Source organism: Canis aureus, chromosome 29 (genome assembly GCF_053574225.1).
Source record: "Canis aureus isolate CA01 chromosome 29, VMU_Caureus_v.1.0, whole genome shotgun sequence".
Classification (NCBI taxonomy): Eukaryota; Metazoa; Chordata; class Mammalia; order Carnivora; family Canidae; genus Canis; species Canis aureus.
Genome location: NC_135639.1, coordinates 5,238,719 through 5,258,220, shown reverse-complemented (window position 1 = coordinate 5,258,220; position 19,502 = coordinate 5,238,719). Strand labels below are relative to the sequence as shown.

Sequence of the window (19,502 nt, the reverse complement as noted above, 5' to 3'; positions counted from 1 at the left end):
TTTTATTTCTACTTACAGTCCCAAAAGCAGAACATAGATATTAACAGACAAGCTAAGTTTGCTGCCACCCCTTCTCTGGCCTTGTTTGTCAACCTCAAAAATGTGGTTTGTAAAATCGGAGAAGATGCTGAAGTGCTCATGTCTCTCTATGACCCTGTGGAGTCCAAATTTATCAGGTCAGTGACGTTTCCCTGTTGCTGCCTTTCCTCTCTGGTTAATGTCAGGAAAATGGTACTGGAGTCACCGCAGATCTTGCTCTCACAGAGAGCAGAGAGGTGATCAGCTGGCCAGGCTTCCCCCAGCAGCTGACCCCGGTACTGTTTTGGGACGGTGTGATGGCAGGGCTTGGGCTCTGGGCCAGGGTCTGCTTTTCCACATGCACACAGGTATTTGAATGTAGGGTTTTTTGTCTGGTAACATTTCAAGGACCTGGCAACTAAAGATTGAAGTGATTGTTTCCTATGATGTCTTCATAGAGTTTTATGTTTCCAGACTCCCACCCCCCTAAATATTATCACTCTTGTCTTAATCTTGCTTTTTCAAACTTCTGTTTTTTGTCAATGTCATATTTGCAGGTTTGGCCTGTTGTTATTTCTGCAACATGACTGGCTGGAAAGTGGCATCTGGACCAGTGCCTGCTACATAAAGGCTCTCACTTTATTTGTTGAATAAAATATTATAAATCTTGTCTCTGCCATTTCTGTCATTTCTAATGTGGCTTCTTTCTTAGTTCTTGCTTTTGTCTCTCAGTAGAACTTTCTATTTATCCAGATGGAAAAATTATGGTTAGATTTTGTGTGAAGTGTGTGTATGTATGTGTGTGCTTGTTTAAAACTGAAATATCTTCATTTTATTATTCAAAAATTTTTTTTAACCGAGATTGAGAGAGGCATGTGCTTGCGAGGGTGGGGAAGGGCAGAGAGAGAATCTTTTTTTTTTTTTTTTAAAGATTTTATTTATTTATTCATGAGAGACACACGGAGAAAGACAGGGACATAGAGGGAGAAGCAGGCCCCCTGTGGGGAGCCCCATGTGGGACTTGATCCCGGGACCCTGGAATGACGACCTGAGCCAAAGGTAGATGCTCAACTACTGAGCCATCCAGGTGCCCCAGAGAGAATCTTAAGCAGATTCCACGCTCAGTGCATAGTCTGGAGTGGGGCTCAATCTCATGAGCTTGAGGTCTTGACCTGAGCTGAAATCAAGAGTCAGACACTTTAAAAAAAAAAAAAAAAAAAAAAGAGAGATACCTAACCGATTGAGCCCCCCAGGTGCCCCTATATCATCCAAAATTTTAAAAGTTAATATGTAAGTTAATATGTGACAGAAAACAGAACAAATGGATGAATTTCATCCTCACTTCTGATATGGACTTAACTTCTTAGGATTCATTTTGTGTATTTGACATGTTTGCTTGTTCTAGGCTCTGAAATAGATGTGCAGTGTTTCTTTTATACTATACAGGAATGAATGGTGAATTTTAGATTATAGTCAATCTAAATAAAACAATGCTTTTAAAATAATAAACCTTGAAATGACATTTGCAAGTGATTCCACTGCAGTTGTAACCCTAGACATCCAAAATTACAACCTCTCAAGGGTTTTGTACTGACCGTTCTCTACTGTTACCTTGTGTGGAGATGACTTACGTTTTAATGGAAGAGCAGCTCTGTGTGGCTTGGCTGACATTTCTGAGCTCGTATAGTTCCTGCGTCCTGGACCTTCGTGGTGGTCATCATAAATCAGTGTGGGTGTCTGTTTAGTACCCCGCTGTATTTGGAAAATGAATCTGCTTTTATTTCTTTTGTTTTCAAGTGAAAACTACCTGGTTCGCTGGTCAAGTTCAGGATTGCCTAAAGATATAGACCGATTGCATAATTTGCGGGCTGTCTTTACTGTAAGTACACCCAAAGATGTTCATTTGAATCATTCACCATTCTAATGATTATTTTTAATGACCTCCGTCTGTCTTTTCTCCCTACTAGAGCATGGATCCTTGGGATGCCTGTAATCCATGTGAATTCAGTAATAATAAAACGCCTTCCCAGAACTGTTCTGGGTCTCTCACTTCCCTCTGCATCCCCCTGAAGGAGATTTACCTGGCACTCTCTTAAACTCCTATCTGAAGTTTGCTTATTGTTAATTGACTATTGTTACCGGGTTCCTTTTTGTTATGTGAATGACTTATTAAAATGCTAAAAACTGGTCAGAGAAAAGAGTCTCAATCCATCTTTTTACTATCTATTTCAATTGAACCTGCGTTGAGTAATGGTTCTCCGAAATAATTTATGGAAATTAATATTTCCAGGACCTCGGAAGCAAAGACCTGAAAAGGGACAAAATCAGTTTTGTTTGTCAGATCGTTCGAGTGGGTCGCATGGAGCTGAGAGACAACAACACCAGGAAGCTGACCTCGGGCTTGCGGCGGCCTTTTGGAGTGGCCGGTAATCCATTTCTCTCCTTTTCCTGGGAGTTTCAAGATCATCACATTCACTCTGAATTCGAGCTGCTGCTGAATATTGGACAGTGGGCTGCTTTGATTTATAAGCTCTTCTGTTAGGAAAAAAAAAAATCTCTTAGTTCTTTTCTGTGTGGTTCCTGTGGACGTGCAGCTCAGGATGCTTCAGCCTGCAGGTTTCAGATGTAAATCATACATTTGGTTTTAAAGCAGATCCCATCTCCTGAGGGAGACCCTGACCCACATTCTCAGCCTGGAAGAAAGCCAGTCATTGGAAGTTTTCAGTGTTTCTGGACTTGGTGATTCATTGATTTAGGAGTAAATTTGCCCTAAAGAGTCAAAGTGATGAAGAGGTAGAAGGAGAACGGACCATGAGGAGGACACGGTTATCTTGAAATAGGTGGCATTTGTCCTCCATATTTGTGTTCTGCTATTTTGGTGACAGCCCAAGAAAAGGGAGAGATTAGTCACATCGCCAGGGAAGGTGAGGGCGTCCCCCCTCAGTCTGCTGGGGAAGGTGAGGGTATCCCCCCTGGTCTGCTGGGGGAAGGTGAGGGTGTCCCCCCTGGTCTGCCGGGGGAAGGTGAGGGCGTCCCCCCTCAATCTGCTGGGGGAGGTGAGGGTATCCCCCCTGGTCTGCCAGGGGAAGGTGAGGGCATCCCCCCTCAGTCTGCTGGGGAAGGTGAGGTTGTCCTCTCCTGGTCTGCTGGGGGAAGGTGAGGGCGTCAGTCTGCTGGGAAAGATGAAGGCATTCCCCCCTGGTCTGCTGGGGAAGGTAAGGGCGTCCCCCCTCAGTATGCTGGGGAGGTGAGGGCATCCCCCTTGTTCTGCCGGGGAAGGTGAGGGCGTCCCCCCGGTCTGCTGGGGAAGGTGAGGGCGTCCCCCCTTGTCTGCTGGGGGAGGTGAAGGTGGTTCTATGTTTTTGATGCAAAAGGTAAATGTTTTATCATAGTGATTCTCGTGCCTAACTGTAGATGAGAACGGTTGGGGAAGTATTAAAACATATATTCTTGCCTAGCTCCCACAGCCTGCCAATTAAATTAGAATTGCTTCTTTCACCAACATCACCTGTGAGCCACTGTGGGCCACGTGGCGCCTGGCGGGACGCTGCCGTCAGACTGCCTTCCTCCTCGTGTTCCTCCTGCTCGTGGCACCGAGCAGGCCCATGGGACTGTGTTGCTTAGTGTGCGCCTCTAATCTTCTCAGGACCTCCTCTGACCTGCTCTTCTCTTTCTGGTCAGAAAGGATACCTACCTCTCCACCTCAGAAGGTTGATCCCCCTCTTTTGGTAATCAGCTTCTGCCCCTTCTGGTGCAATTGCAGTTCCCACATCTGAACTTAATTTTGAGGTTTTATCCAGAATAACTTCTGCATGTTTGTGTCGACAGAGCTCAGATGAACAATGTGTTCATGGACTTTTAAGCTTACATTTCTCAGCTTCCTATGGAAAATATTATGTCACGTTTCTTTTTTAATAGACTGTAACAGCGGGGATATAAAAACTATGAAAAAACCAGCGTAATTAACACATACGTCATTCATAATTTTGTGTAGCCGGGCTCGTGCCAGAGCCCCAACCGGAGCAAGAACTTCCTTGGCACGGGCTGCTGTGCCGCCGAGCAGCCCTAGAGGGAGTTTCCCTGCAAAAGCTGTCCGCATTGTTGCAGCCTTCACCTCCCAGGATCCGGGTGGTGGTGGCCCTGGGAGGGCTGTTGCTTCCAGGATCTTAGAGGATTAAGGCTGCCTTCTCCCAACTGGTGCTTGGATGCGACTTGCATTACCTGCTCCCTTGCTGCCTTCCTGCGAGACTCTGCTGGGCTCCTGATGGGTTCCCGGGGCCAAGTACTGGGGTTGTACGACCAGGGAGAGACACTCCACTGGTGGGGTGAGCCCCACGACAGAGGAGACAGCTGTGCAGACACACAGGCAGGCTGTCTGTTGTGGCCTGTGGGTGACAGGTGTTGTCTGAAGCTCAGACTCACCTTGCCGTGGCCCAGAGCCACATGGTTCTGAACTGGTGGTGGACGTGTGGTCTTGGGCATGGGTGCACCTTAATAGGCACGTCTCGTGCTCATCAGGTGCCCCTAAGGATACTTAAAGCTGGAAGCATCCTCTAGTAGGTGGAGACTGCAGTCCAGGCCATGCGTTTCAGAGCACCCACAACCTCATGTTCAGGTTCACTTGTGATTCTTTTTTTTTTTTTTTTTTTTTGTGATTCTTTGACCTGCATGTCTAAACACATGCATGGGCTCTTTGCTCTGTGGGGAGCGCTGGTTCCGCAGAGTGTGTGTTGGGGGCATACTCCCTCAGGACACACTCAGGAGGCTGCGTGGGATCTCTGCAACCAACCAGGAGGTGGCATTGCTTATCCTGGTCCTACGGAGCCCTCCCCCTTTTGTGGGGGCAGGTGGTAGAAATGGAAATTGCCCACATTTTTAGTATATGACCATAGTCATCGAGGAAGAGAGAATCAGGCACGTTGCTCACCTCTCTTGGGTTAAGGGTGGCAATTGAGCAGAGACCGAGTAAGTGTCCAGGGCTGTTCTTGGGGTTTCTGACTGTGTTGGTCAAAGCTTGAGCATCAGAGACTTTCTGGCTGACTTGGGGCAAGGTCATTCGATTGTGTCCTTGAGCCTGAATTTCCTCAGTTGTGCAGAAGGTGATTGTGAGGATTAGCTGTCTGGTATCCCTTGAGAGAGTGTTTGTCTCCAGATACCGGCACGGGGCAGGTAGGTGGCGGCAGCGACTTGATTATTGTGATGTCACTTGGAGGAATGTGGCAGGAACTTACAGATGACCCAGAGCAGTGCCGAACAGTGCCAACCAGTGCAGTCGGCCCTGGCCACATGTGGCTATTATGTAAATGAATGCAATCAAAGGAAAAATTCAGTTCCACCACCACGGTCCAGGTGCTTGTGGTTCCAGAACATTACATCATCAAATGATGTTCTATTGGGGAGTGCAGGTCTAAACTGTCCGTGGCATCCTAAGCAAAAGAATTTACTTTAAAAAAAAAATTAAAAAAGATTTTGAGAGAGAGAGCGAGAGAGGGAGAGCGAGCAGAGGGGAGGGGCAGACGGAGAGGGAGAAGCAGATTCCCCACTGAGGTGGCAGCCCGACCTGGGGCTCGATCCCAGGACTCTGGGATCTTGGCATCACGACCTGAGCTGAAGGCAGACACTTAACTGACTCAGCCATGCAGGTGCCCCCAGGCAAAGGAATTTATGAAGTAGAACTCTACCATTTGAACCCCACTCCAATTTGGGCCAGCATTTTCAGATAATTTCATTTTTCTTTTGAACATGAAAATGCTTTAAACTTGGATATTAAAAAAAAAATGCCACCGTGCAGTTTATGCTGTTGTTTTGTTAGAAGACAATCTGGTGTTCCTCTGTTTGTTTGTTTTCTCTGATTATAGCACTTAAACAATGTCTGTTTTTTTCTTGTCCCTAGTGATGGATGTAACGGATATAATAAATGGAAAAGTAGACGATGAGGATAAGCAGCATTTCATCCCCTTTCAGCCGTAAGTATGGAGCAATCAGAGCACTTAACTAGATAGACTATGGAAAACATGTGTAATAATTCTCTACAAAATTAAGTTTATGAATTCACAGAGTTTGGTTCTTTTATAATAATGACAAATCTGTGTAGTCACCGCATTTTTGTAGCCGCATGAATCTGAGGTTAAAGTTGCTTTATGGTCTTAGACGTAGAAGATTTTCCATGTGATTCAGGGGAATCACCTTATCACATAGGACACGCAGAAGTACCATTCCACTCTGAGCATGCATATTTCTTTGCATAATTGATTTATTCTAGTAGCTATTCACATATTCAAAATACAGCACTTTGAAATTCATCACGGGAGGTTGCTCTTTTTAAAATAGAAAACCAAACAAAATAATGAGGCCTTCTTTTGTAAAGCGAGAAGTAAGGCTTGAAGCAAATAATCATGCTGTTGACTTTCTGCCTCTGGTTGCTCAGAGTGGACTGGGTCTGTGCTCCCCATTCTTCGGGTTTATGTAGTTCTGAAGCCAGGTGTATGGAGAGGTGTGGGAAGCTTGGAAAACATTTGGAGAAGATTTGTCAAATTGATCCTCTGATTGGAAAGTAGATCCCGTGGAAAAGGTCGGAAGAATTGGCATTACTTCCTTGGGGATTAAAGCGAGAGAGTACCTACATAACGTCTCTGGCCACTTCACCAGGCACTTCTCCATCTCAGGCAGCCGTGGAGAGACAGAAAGGGGTTGGAGTGGTTTAGGTAATCAGAAGAGACAGTTTCCTCCTGGGGGTGTGAAATCTTAGAGGAGAAGACCATAAGGTGTGTTAGAATGACCTGTCACAGTGCTCTGCCTTCTGCCTCTTCTCATTTCTGTTTTTACTTAAGTGGTTCCAGGCTTGAAACGAATTTTATTTTAGGAATTTTACATTGTCTTCAGGTGTCAGTCGTGGAGGTTTGGAGGCTGGGGTTACTCAGGAGGTGGCTGAAGGAGTCTCTGGGGCACGGTGGGCAGGAGCTGTGAGCTTGGCTTCCCTTTGCATCACCCATTCTTGCGTGGGGGATCTCCTCACTCAGCCCCAGGCTTGAGAGCCACTTGGTCAGGATGGGGTCAGAGTGATCAGAGTGGTTTTCTTTGCAGGCGGGTGATCTAGTCAGATAGCATCCTAAAGCGTGGCTCAGTGGAAATTTTTCTAATCCTCCCCGTGTGTGAGAATAACAGAAAACCCTGCATTAACCAGCTTGAAATGGGTATCTCACCACACAAAACCGGAGGCTAACAGGTCTTCTGTGGCTTCATTTTGGTAGGGTTGCTCTTCTGTCCAATATGGTAGCCTCTGTCCAATGTGGTAACCATGAGCTACACGTGGCTATTTAAATTAGGGAAGATTAAATAAAATTAAATACTTAGTTCTTCGATCGCATTTAAAGTGTGTTCAGTACCTCAGGTCAGTGAGGTCAGTGAGGATCTAGAACATTCCCACCAATGCAGAACGTCCCGTTGGTTAGTGCTGTCTCGGAATCACACCTGGTGAAGATAGTTACAAAGGAAGCACAGTTCTGCAGAATCTGGAAGTTTCCTCAGTAAACAAGGGAAACATCATCTTTGAACATGGGTAGATATTGAGGTAATGAATAAAATATACCCTTATAAAATGATAATACTAAGTTGCTTCTTTTGCCCGTGAGAAATAATGTAGCCCAGTGCTGTTTTGAATGCTGTTTTATATATTAGACCTCAGAGTTTCTTTGATGCCCTAATGTACTACTGACTTGAAATTACCTGTTGCCTGTTAGTATCTTCTGGGAAAAGTCAAGGAGAAAAAACAAAACAAAACAAACCTGTGGGTTATTGTTTTGAAAAGTTAGGGGAGTTATTAGTTTTAGATTCACTAGTCTAAATTTCATTGGGTTGTGTTAGGAGCTGCCTGAGATAGCATATTGTCACCATCTTTTTCTGTCTTATCGCAAAACACCCGTTTTAAAAAATATTATTACGTGTTTGACTCTTATTATAATTTGTGATTCCTTGCTCCATTAAAAGAAGGCTAATACTCAGATTAATATTTCGAGTGTTTGTAACAAAAGAGCAGCATGATTTTAATAGCAAAATAAGCAATGAAAGCAGTTCTTTGGGAAATGCCATGCTAATGAAACCGTTTTTTGCTCCATTAAAACTGATTTATTATATCGCAGGATAAGTTTTAGGGAAGCTAACACAGTGTACATCTTTTTCTTTCTGTCTTTTTTAACTTGGTGAAGTAAATTAAAGTAGTCCTCAGCTCTCTTGAGTAATGTGGGCTCAAGTGATGAATAATACTTGGCCTTGGTTCTGGAAATGATTTTAAACATTATGTACATGACGTACATTTTCTCGCTTATTGCATATTGTGCTTTGTTGTGCTATGTGGTATTTCTCTTTGCACATGTTGCCTGTTTGTACTCTTGGTCTTAGTATAGCTTTTATGAAAAAAACTCATGATCCATGGGACCCTCAAATATTGATGATTTACATTCATAATTGTGTTGTCACAGTCTTACTTCTCAGACATAGTAGTATGTTCTCCAAAGACTTTGCCATTCTTCTCGTACTTAATTATCTGAGGCTACACTGAATATATAATCTGATGGAGTAGAGTGGTCACCACCCAAGTTCCCCAAGCAGTTAGGTTCTAGGGATCCCTTTTTGGTCTTGATTTTGCTTTTCCCTTCACACCACCTGCCTCTTGACCTATGCTATGGTCAGGAATTATTAAAATTGAAGAAATGGACATAAACATTCCTTGTGATTAAATGCTGTCCAAACACATTGTTTTCAGATAAGTGTCCTTTTTTATTATCTGATAGAAATGGAGTGGAGGCTTGGTGCATGTTTATTTCCTGGGGATTGGGTCAACCTCGTTTGCTTTACTTCTCTTGTGTGGTTCAGCATTTTCCTGATCAATGCTCTTCCCTGTCTCTCTTGTCATCTATCCTGTCCTTTGTCGTGCGTTGACTCATGATGACTCTCTCGCATTCGGTGACGATGATCTCTTGTGTTCCCTTGTTACCGTGACCTCTGGGTCTCTGTGCCCCTTTGTCTCCTGTGGTCTTGGTCGTCCCGTGCCCTCCAGGCTCGCGTTGGACGACGCCATTCGACACAAGCCGCTGAACATGTCATCCCGTTTTTCACCCAGGGTGGCAGGGGAGAATGACTTCCTTCAGACTGTTATAAACAAAGTCATTGCTGCCAAAGAAGTCAACCACAAGGGCCAGGGTATGTATTCTTTTGTTTTATTTCTACACATGTTCAGTTATTACATGAACTTGAGACAATGCTGTATGGTTTGCATTTTAGTTTGATGATGATGATAATGGTGGTGGTGATGATGATGTTGATGGTGATAATGGTGATGATGGTGATGCTACTGATGATGATGGTGGTGATGGTGGTGATGTTGGTGATGAGGATGGTGATGATGCTGATGACGAGAATGAGTATGATGATGGTGGAGATGGTGATGCTGCTGATGGTGATGGTGATGCTGGCAGTGTTGGATCACAATCTACATGTATGGTGTATGTACAGTATATAAAGGGTTTCTTGTTGATCTCCCTTGTCAGCATTGCTGAGCCCCAAGCCCCTGGATGAGTAGGGGAGGCTGTGTGGGACACAATGAAATGTTTGCAAAGAGCCCAGTGTTGAGACTAGAAGCAACTCATTTGTTTGCTTTCCTGAGTCTTCTGCAGCCCTCCCTTATTCTCCTAGCCATTTTTGAAAGCACTTGAAGGACTTTACAAGAGAATACAGTCACTGTCCACTGGCTGTTACTTCACTTTCGCTGCTCAGAGAATTGCGGAGACATTCGGCACAGCCTGGCTCCCTGTGCTCCTTACTCTCTTCCTTGTCCGTGTCGCACACTCAATGCTGGCACGGTTTGCTGGGGCTCCCCTTCCTCTCTTTGAGGAAGTGGCTTCGTTTTGCAGATGGATCTCTCTTCAGTTTTGTAATGGAAGGGATTTCTCCTCCTGACTCCACGTCTTGCACTCCTCATTTTTAATCCCCCGCTGACAGGTTTCCCAGCAGCTGACCTTCTGTTGGCAGAGGCAATGAATCAGTCACCCCAGGCTGGTGACAGTTGGCACTCGGGCTGGCCAGGACCGCTGCCAGAACACAGCTGCTTACGGAGGCCTCCAGCTCGAGGGGAAGTCACCTTCACAACGTCTCCCACCTAAGGCTGTTTTTTGCGCCAGTGGGAGAACCCACTTTTCAGCCCCTGATTAGATGGCGACTTATCATAAAGTCGGTAGAGCTTAAGTGGAGCGACTTCTCTCATTGTCTAGTTACCTTATGTCACTATCCTTTTAAGACACAATTCTCTTGACTCATTTTCCATTGTTATAAAGGGGAGTGTGAATTGAGTTTGAAGAATGTTCGGGAGGAGTGAGTAGCTTTTGGTGTTCTGCGTTGTGAACTAGCCAGCTCTGTCCCTGGCAAACAACAACAAAACAAAAACCCCGACCCAAAGCGTTAATGAACCGTGGCCTCTGTAGACAGAGCAGTTTAAGCTGACCCAGGACCCACCTTCTCATCAATTACCAGCTCTCTGATTTACACTTAATTGAAAACCACAGGGAGATCCAATTAAAGCTGTTTTGATTGGAGCCACTCTGAGACTGGGAGTGCCAGTCCCCAGACCCCAGGCTCCTGTTGGATGGAGTCTCTCTGGCAGAGCCATTGGATTTTGATAAACTTCTATCACGGAGTCACACAGGAGAAGTGGAGATTGGTGTCAGGCCAGCAGGAGGACCCACAGCCTGCCTCTGTCAGGCTCCCTGGTGTTGGGGCGCAAATGTGTGTCACCAGAGGCCATGGGACTCATACCAGGGGGCCCAGGTCCTTGGTCTCCAGGAGACGGATGGGGTGTTTTCAGGTCACAGTGAGAACTGAGAGACTAGAGCATCTTTTCTCAAGGGGACCACAGGTGCCTTCCTGAACTGCGGTGCCCCCAAGCAATGTCACTAGCTGGGTTTTTTTTTTTCCTCCCCGAAGGAGCATTTCTGAAGTGAACATTTCTCTGGGCCTCATTGCATCAGTTGCCTGCAAGGCCTGTGGGTTGGCCCAGTGGAGCTCTGTGTTTCCCCAGGTGGTGACCCAGGCTCACCCCGGTGATGTCTGCTTGCCTGTCAAGCCATGGTGAAGAGTACGGGCTGGTGGGAGGGACGTGGAAGCCTGGGAAGTCTTCACTCCGGACCAGGGTGTTTCCTGTGCTCATCTGTTCCGAGCTCCTCTCTAGGCTCTGGCCTGTTTGGGGTTTAATGTCCACATGTTTACTTGTCCCAGTTGACATTTTTTGTATTTAGCCCAAATTATTCTGCACCCTGAACCCAGAGGTGCTGGGTGTTGTATGCGGACAGTGAAGCCCCAGACACCCCCGGACATCTGTTCTCTATTGTTTGAGATAGAATGTGTGCTAATCTCTTTTGTTTTTAGCTACTCTGGTTAAGCAAAAGTCAACCTAAAATACCCTTTTTCTTTGGAAATGGGCCTCATTTTCTCTTTTGAGGAAAGTGTTTTAAACCCGGTGTAATCAGGAAAGCTTAATCTCCGTGTTTAAATCGCTTTCTAACAAATTGAATTGTGTCATTAAGTTACTTGTTTATGAACTAAGATCGTTGAGCGAGCTGGTATTTGTGAGAAAGGAAAGGTGTTGGGAAGGCGGCAGGGTTTTAGAATGGTGTTAAACGTTTTTCTGACTCTGACCTCTGTACATGATCACCACGTCTTGCAGGTCCTTGAAAAATGTCTTGGAGTCACATTCCTTCTGGGGACAGTCATTCCTTTGGCAGGTTTTGGGGACCTGAGTGAGAATTGGGAGCCCATCAGCGGTGCCTGGGTATCCCCAGGAGGGACCACGTCTGTTTGTGTCACCTGCAGTGATAATCTCCCCTTGCACTTCTGCAGGCGTCTCTCTTACTTGGTCTGCTCTACTGGAGGCCACAGCCATGGGTTAGGTGCCTGGCCCTTCAAGGGACCTTGCCTGCAGGTCCAGAGCAACACCAGCCTGTGGTGCCTTTGTGTTACTTAGAGAAAGGGTGCCCATCCTCTGGGTGAGTGAGGACATGCAGGCAGGGCCTGGGCACACGGCTCGGTGAGCAGAGTGTGAGCTGGGTTTGGCTCTCACTTGCCTTTCTTTGCCAGGGCTTTGTGCAGTGCGCATTCTGAGCAATGATACACATGCCCCCGGTTGGGTGTCACCTGCTGACATCTCTTTAGGGACCTCTTTTTACTGGTTATGCTTCTCTCCTCCTTCTTCAGACTCTCCCTCTCATGATTTGGAGTTTTATATCTTGAAAAGAAAGAGAAAGGAAAAAAATATCAAAGTAAAGAAAAAGGAAAGTACTATGCATAAAACAATCTACCTTAGATAATACATCTGTCTCTGTTTATTAACATTTTCTTTGCAGAGGACAGATGTTTCTAGGCCAGCTGAGAGGAGATGGGAAGCTCGAGGAAAAAGGTGTGAGGTGTGGGGTTTCATCAAGCAGGGTGGCTCTGGGCAGGAGCCACATGGGTGGCCCTCCGTGTGGGAGCGTCGGGGGTGTCCCAGTTCTGCTGGGAGTGCACGTTTGTGGACAATGTCTGTGGTTTACCCATCTGCCTTCTACTGAAGGCTGAGCTAAGCAGTGGTGAATGGTCCCTGTGTCCTGGGGGAGGAATGGCTGGACAGACACACACTAGTAGTGTTAGAGCAAATATTTTTATATTCTGATGGGCACTTGGGGTCCTGCAGGGCTGAGTGACCAGGGAGCAAGCCAGCCAGGCCCCCAGGGTCCCAGGGACAGAGACCCGGACGTGTCAGCTGACAGTGACAACTTCCCTTCCCTGGGAGAAAGGTCCTGTTTTCAGAGTGGCCACGAGTGCCAGGCAACTCATTTATCTCCCGCCTTTGGTTTCATTACAAAGTGTCTTTTATTTTTATTTCCTGTTTGCTTGCTGCCCAAGAGTATTTTACACAAAATGCAACTGTCCATCAGCTTTGTGGAGCGAGAGGATGGTACACACGCTCAGCTCTCAGGTGCTAGAAAGTTTCCCATGTTTTGTCCATGGAAGCCCTTCCGTCTTGCTCAGAGGGTTTCAGGGTCTTCGCTTTCTCCCCCTTTGGAGGCAAGAGCCAAGTGGTGGCCAGAGCATTTATTTCTCCTTTGCTGTGACGTCGTGAAACATAGGGACCGGGCTGCCCTGGCTGTGCGGACTGGCCTGGCGCTGTGCTGCCCACTTGAGAAGCTTCCTGGGTCAGAGGAGCTGTGAATTTACCTCCCGAACCCTCTGGTGTGGTCATCCTTCTGGGAAGAATGGAAAAGGATAGCTTTCTCAATCACGCCTAGAAAAATGCTTCTTCCTGATTTATCTTAAATGCCTATCAGAGGAGTCATTGGTTCTGTGCACAGCTCTGCTAATGTGCATTCACCTGGGCATTAGGCACCTCCGGGGCAGGGTTTGTATCCCAGCTAGTCAGACACAGGTGACTCACCTGTGCCAGGTACTTTTCTGGGCCTCTCTCTTTCTCACACACCCACATTTTCTCTTAAGTTGTTGGTTTGTCAATTAACAGTTGCTCCTTCGTTGAGGTTGGTTTCCTGAAATTATCTTTCAGAAATGAAGCTAAAACATGACTCATGTATCCATTGTTTTCCTAGGTTTGTGGGTAACCCTGAAATTACTTCCTGGAGATATCCATCAGATTAGAAAAGAATTTCCTCATTTAGTGGACAGGACCACAGCGGTGGCTCGGAAAACGGGGTTTCCGGAGATAATCATGCCTGGTAAGAATTGTCCGTCCACACTTCCGAGTGTGGTGTGGATGTGGCCAGCGTTTGGGGCATTTGGCTCGCCGGCCACCATGAGCAGTGCGGGGACAGTAGCCTGTAGGAACTCTGGCCAGCAGAGGGTGGAGCTTGTGGTAGGTGGTGTGTAAACCCCAGCGTGGTTACGGATCATCCGTGTAGGCAGGAGCTGTGGCCAGAGTGAGAGCTGACCACCTAGGTTCAGGCTGCGGGGAGGTGGCTTCTCTTGGTTGTAATAACCTGCTGGTGGGAGTGGCTTCTGGAAGCATGGTAATAAGGACAAGCCGGTGAAACAAGCATTTCCAGAAACCCAGCCCTAAGGGCTTGAGATGGGTTTCCACCCCGGCTTGAGTGAACAACGTCCTCTTCATTGTAAGCAAACCCTTTACTGTCACATGTTCTATTTTTTAAAAAATATTTTATTTATTTATTTGACAGAAAAAGAGAGCATAGGCAGGGGGAGCATCAGGCAGAGGGAGAGGGAGAAGCAGGCTCCCCGCTGAGCAGGGAGCTTGACTTGGGGCTGGATCCCAGGACCTCAGGATCATGACCTGAGCCGAAGGCAGATGCTTAACTGAGCCCCCCAGGTGCCCCTCCTGTATTCCATTGTCACCCTTAATCTAGAAGCCTTGCACTTTGTCTCTGCCCCACATGATGTGGTGGAAAGGAAGAACGGGACTTAGACATTCCACCGACCCTGGCCACACGGACTGTGTTTGCTGCGTGGGGTAATACGTATAATGTGATTAAGGGCTGTGGAGCGTGGGGCATAATGTGATTAAGGGCTGTGGAGCGTGGGGCTGTTTCAAGGGCCATGTGGGATTCACTTTTGGTTCTGATCAACGGCTCAGTCATGGTTGGTTCCCTCTAGGATGAAGGCAGCTCTTTTATGATGGTAACATAGGTTCACAATGAAGATCCATTAACAGCTCTGGAATCATCCAGAATGTGTTCAAAGTTAAGGGGGCATGATTTAGGTAAATGGACCCTACTATGTTCCAGGCTTAAAAAAAATGGCCCTTAGGGTGGGTTGTCTCTTCACCACAGTGGTCCCCAGCCTGGAAGCCCAGCCTTCAGCCCTAGAAGTGAGAACATGGGACCCCGAATCCGTCCTGTGTTTGGAGTTGCGCCACAGCTCCTCTGTGACCTCGCTTGGCTGTGGTCTGCTGCTCTGAAGAATGAGTGGTGATAATCTCTACCTGTGGGGCGGGTTAGAGCTGGGATGCTGTAGGGGGTAAAGTGATGGAGAATGCAAGCCCCACTCGCTCGAATGGCCAAATGGCCGAACCCTGAGGATACCCATCAGCTCAGGCACCCGAGCGGCAGAGACAGCAAGCTTCTGAGTTCCCCCGGGCACCTGCTCTGTTTTTGCACAGTGACCTCTGCTGGGTTGTCTCCTGTGCATATTGACTTCATCCCCTAGGTAAGGCCCTTTGATGTCTCCCGTCTTCTTCCCAGACGTCAGTGTCCTGAAGAAGATGGCTTGCTTTTGACCCAGTGTTTCCCAGCAAGGAGCCTGAGCATCGTCCAGACCGACCTGCTCAGTCCGCTGCCCTGCGGCCCCCGGACAGTGAAGGGCTGGGTGGTGCAACGTTGCACATTAGCCACCTAGACGTCAGCTCTTCCCTCCTAGTGCAAGGGTGATATGAGGGAGATGTGGACACCTGACAAATGTTTGGATAGACATCTGCTCAAAACAAGGAAGGAAGGGCAGAAAGTGAATGTTTACACCTGGTACCTGCACGGTTCATATTACTTAGTATCGCTCCGGCCTGATAATGGATTTTAAGCTTATTAAACCAATAATGGAATTCCGTGTTACGATTAATCTCATGTTTACATAATACTTTTCAGTTTCCAAATAACGTTCTTATTAATAATCTGATTTGATCCTCACGAGATCTTGGGCAAGCACGTTAATATTTATCCTTTATATCTGTGGGATACTTTCTGGTGTGCAGATAATGCTCACATTAATAATGTGGCTTGATCCATCTGAGGATCTCGGAAGCCCACACATTGGTGTTGAACTAATTGTGATCAAAATTAAGCCACAACCTGAAGTTACACAGCTAATGAGCAGTAGAAATGGGGCCAAACCACCCTCCCCTTGGCGTGGGTGAGATTCCCCGTGGCGTCCCTTTATCGGGCTCCACGGTACACTCGCAGGAAGAGGTATCTGCTCATTGTGTGTGTTGTCAGAATTACTGCTTTGTTTATTTTAGGGCAGGTGGGGAATGTTCTTTCTGCTACCTCTATCTTTCAGGGCTGTTGTGGGTCACTGTATATTCTCACTGGTGAATCAATGGGAAAGACATCGCAGATTGGTTAGGCTGGGTCGTAGTGGCTCACCCGTAGGGGAAGAAAGCATGATCTCCAGCGCGCTGCACAACCTTGGGATGTCTTCTATGGGCAGGAGTCAAGTCTGTGTGCAGCAAACTAATTTGGAGCTCTTCGTGGGTATATTGCTTGCACGTGAGCTTGAGATGAAATTTATAGATTAGGATGACATTGTGCATTCATCTTGGGTAGCCTTAGGATGGCCTCGTGTTCAAAGGGAGACCCAGAAATCTAGCTTGTACTGGTCGTGTTTCCTTCTTTAATTGGTCAACTTAAAAGGTAAGGCTAGACCTCTAAAATAACCTCCTAATGGATTCCCGGGGAAGCCATACAGCTGACCGTTGTTCCCGCAGGTTCTGTGTGCTAAAGTTGGGGGTCAGGGTTCCTGTAGCATGGGATTCCAGCTATAGTTGAGTCACCTTGTTCTCTCTGGCCAGGGGATCACTAACAGGCTGTGGGCGCCGCTTTACACCCTCTGGGGTGGGGGTGGGGATGGAGATGAGACAGCCTGGGGTGTTTTCACTCAGATCTCATGGCCTTCAGTTTGGTAGAACTGTGCATTGTTCCATCTTGTCTCATCTTATGGAGATGCTTTTTCCAGAGACGTGCACCTCTTTTGCGCAGTGGGAGAGCCCGCTGTGTCACCTGTGCCAGCGGCTTTTCTACCTTTCTGTGAGCTGCTGGAAATCCTGCAGTTTTTCTGAAGGATCCTGGTGGGGAAGCAGAGTTTTCCTCTGAGCTGAAGGAGGCTGGAGGCTTGTGTGAGTCCATCCATGTCTGCTTCTAGTTCTTCTCTCCCCAGAATGAGGACCCTGTAGCCCTGCAGGCATCCACGGAGGGCACTCTTGTGAGTGTGCGTCTGTGGGGTCTATCTACTGCAAGTAAGGTCTTACATCTGGGATGGCCCTGAGTATGGATGTCTAGGCCAGTAGGAGAGTAAGACCATGGGGTTCTCTACCTCCCTGCCCCCAGCGTGGGATGGCATCTGGCTCGTGAGGCCTTTGTGACGCTCTTGCAGCCCTGTTTTGATTATTGCTTTTGTGCTTTGGCGGAATGTGCAGGCTGAGGGCTCATACACACTACCCTGCCTTATCGATGAGGCTGTTTAGCTGTGGGTGGCGTGGGAGGTTAAGTGACTTGTCTGCGGTCACACAGGGATTGGTGGCAGGTGCTGGCCTGGCAGCTGTGCCTCCCGCCCCGGCCCTGGGCTCTATCACTCTTAGCTTCTTGCACGGTCGGTATTACTGACTGCAGCCGTGCTTCCTCTCCCAGGAGCGACTGTGGCTGTGGTAGCAACCCCCTGGGATTATTACAATAATGACTTTTAAATGAAACCTTAATTTAATAGTTGGATACATTAAAAGCCAGAGTAGAGCAGTTAAAAGAAAGAAAGAAAGAATGAAGGAAAGAAAAAGCAAGAAAGCAAGGGGACTTGTTCTTGACCCACGTGGACCTTTCACTGCTCTTGATGGACCGGTTTCTCACATCCCCTGTGGGAGAGCAGGGGGGTTCAGACGTGGGACGTGACCAGACAGACAGCAGAGGAGCAGTCACTGGGTAGTGATGCTTGCTCTAAATCATGCTGCTAATGAAGCTTGCTAAGTTTTCCCAGTCGGACCATTACCAGGGGCCTCACATGCTCTCAGCAGGAAGGAGCGTCTTGAGTTTATTTGTTGTGTATGGGTTTTGTTTTGGTTTTGGTTTCTCCCAACTTATGGCCTGTCTCACTTTGAAATGCATGGGTCTGTTGCTCCGAACAGAACAGAACGGAATGGGTCTGTTGTGATTGTGACAGCTGCTCACCAGGAGGAGAGGAGATCCATGCAGAAGGCTTCTCTCTTGACTCACTCCTAGTCCCTGATCCCGGACATCACCTCGGAACATTGCCTGTGGTTCTAATTCTCAAATCAGCTTTTTGTTCAACTCCTTAGAAAAATGTAGAGGAAGCCAATATTGCCAGTTGTTACCCTAGGTATGCCATTTCATGTTGTGATGTTCTTCGGCTACTCAGACTCCGAGAACACAGCCCATGGTCCGCCGTGAGACAGTGATGTGAGTCCCGATGGGCCGTGGACACTGGAGAGGAGATGGTCACTGCAGATCCATCGACAGCATTCAAGTCCCCGTGGGCGTGGGCTACCCACTGGGGAGAAGACCGTGCACATAACTAAAGGCCTTGAAGTTTTTCCTCCTTGTCGTACTCTTAATGGTTATAATGCTGAAAACTGCTTTTGTCATGTCTTTAAATGCTGCAACTGTTTCGTAGAAAATATATTGTAATCATCTGTACCGTATTTGTAATCCTCTGCTCAGAGAGGTACCAGTTTAGACAGTGTTGGAGAATTCCCCGTTACATTATGAATAATGGATTGGTTTTAAAGGTATAATTTTTTTTCCCCCAGGTGATGTTCGAAATGATATCTACGTAACATTAGTTCAAGGAGATTTCGATAAAGGAAGCAAAACCACAGCAAAGAACGTGGAGGTTACAGTGTCTGTTTACGATGAAGACGGGAAACGGCTGGAGGTATTTATGGTTGCAAAGCTTAATCTGTGGTGTTGAAACTTTATTTTCCAAGTGTGTCCTTGACTCTGCTGCAGGATAGGGAAGCCTATAGCTGGGGCTGCGCGATCCTGTTTCTGAGAACCCCCTCTGTTTCCCGGCCCTGTCACAGGGCCTCCTTTGCCAGCATAGACCCAGGGCTCAGAGGTCTGATGGTCACACAAGAAGTTCAGACGTCATTATTATCGCTGTCTGTGAGATGGGGAAACTGAGGCCCAGGGAAGTCTTGTACAGGGTCAGAGAGCTAGTGGGAAGTGGAACTAGGGTTTGAATCTGGGCATCTAACCTCATGCTCTGCTGGGTGGTGGGGGTTACCAAGACCTCCCCCTGCATGGCCACAGCAGCCTGGCAGTGCTCGGGGATGGTGGCCAAGCCAAGAGCAGGTATCCCTGGCAGCTACCACTCTGGACCATGGGTGACAGGCTGGGCTCCCCTGAGCCCACAAATCTGAGAGTGGTGCCCTATGTGTGCACCTAGGCTCAGCTGTATGGGTGGCCCGTGTGTAGAGTCCTTGCCCCGCAGTGCTGCCCTCACCACTTGGGCTTTACCAGCATTGCTTCCGCTGGAGTCGAGCGGTCAGTGTTTGTGGCTGGTGGAATGGGAAGGAGTCCCGCCACCCCCTCCTTAGCCTGTAGCTCTTTATTCTGGACCTCCTGAGTGGATCAGGCATTCTTCCCGCAGCTCTTAATGTTAAAGCTGTTCGGGGTGAGGGCACGAAGGATGGACAGAAGCATCCCTCTACTGATAACCATCAAGATGCTTAAATGTCTGCGAGCAAGATTGTACGCTGGCCGCGCTTTCTCCAGATGAAT

At 47.4% G+C, this 19,502-nt stretch overlaps 1 protein-coding gene across 2 annotated transcripts in view; it reads left to right on the top strand.

Moving 5' to 3' along the window:
- Positions 1-19,502, top strand: part of DOCK1 (dedicator of cytokinesis 1) — a 493,559-nt gene that overhangs the window by 77,223 nt on the left and 396,834 nt on the right. The window contains exons 8-14 of one of the 2 annotated variants that reach the window (XM_077877225.1): positions 19-176; positions 1,816-1,897; positions 2,309-2,444; positions 5,912-5,984; positions 9,137-9,216; positions 13,641-13,766; positions 18,530-18,654. In XM_077877225.1, coding sequence (XP_077733351.1) covers positions 19-176; positions 1,816-1,897; positions 2,309-2,444; positions 5,912-5,984; positions 9,137-9,216; positions 13,641-13,766; positions 18,530-18,654 — 780 coding nt within the window. Of the gene's footprint in view, positions 1-18; positions 177-1,815; positions 1,898-2,308; positions 2,445-5,911; positions 5,985-9,073; positions 9,217-13,640; positions 13,767-18,529; positions 18,655-19,502 lie in introns of both variants that reach the window. The other variant, XM_077877224.1, reaches the window with a different exon arrangement.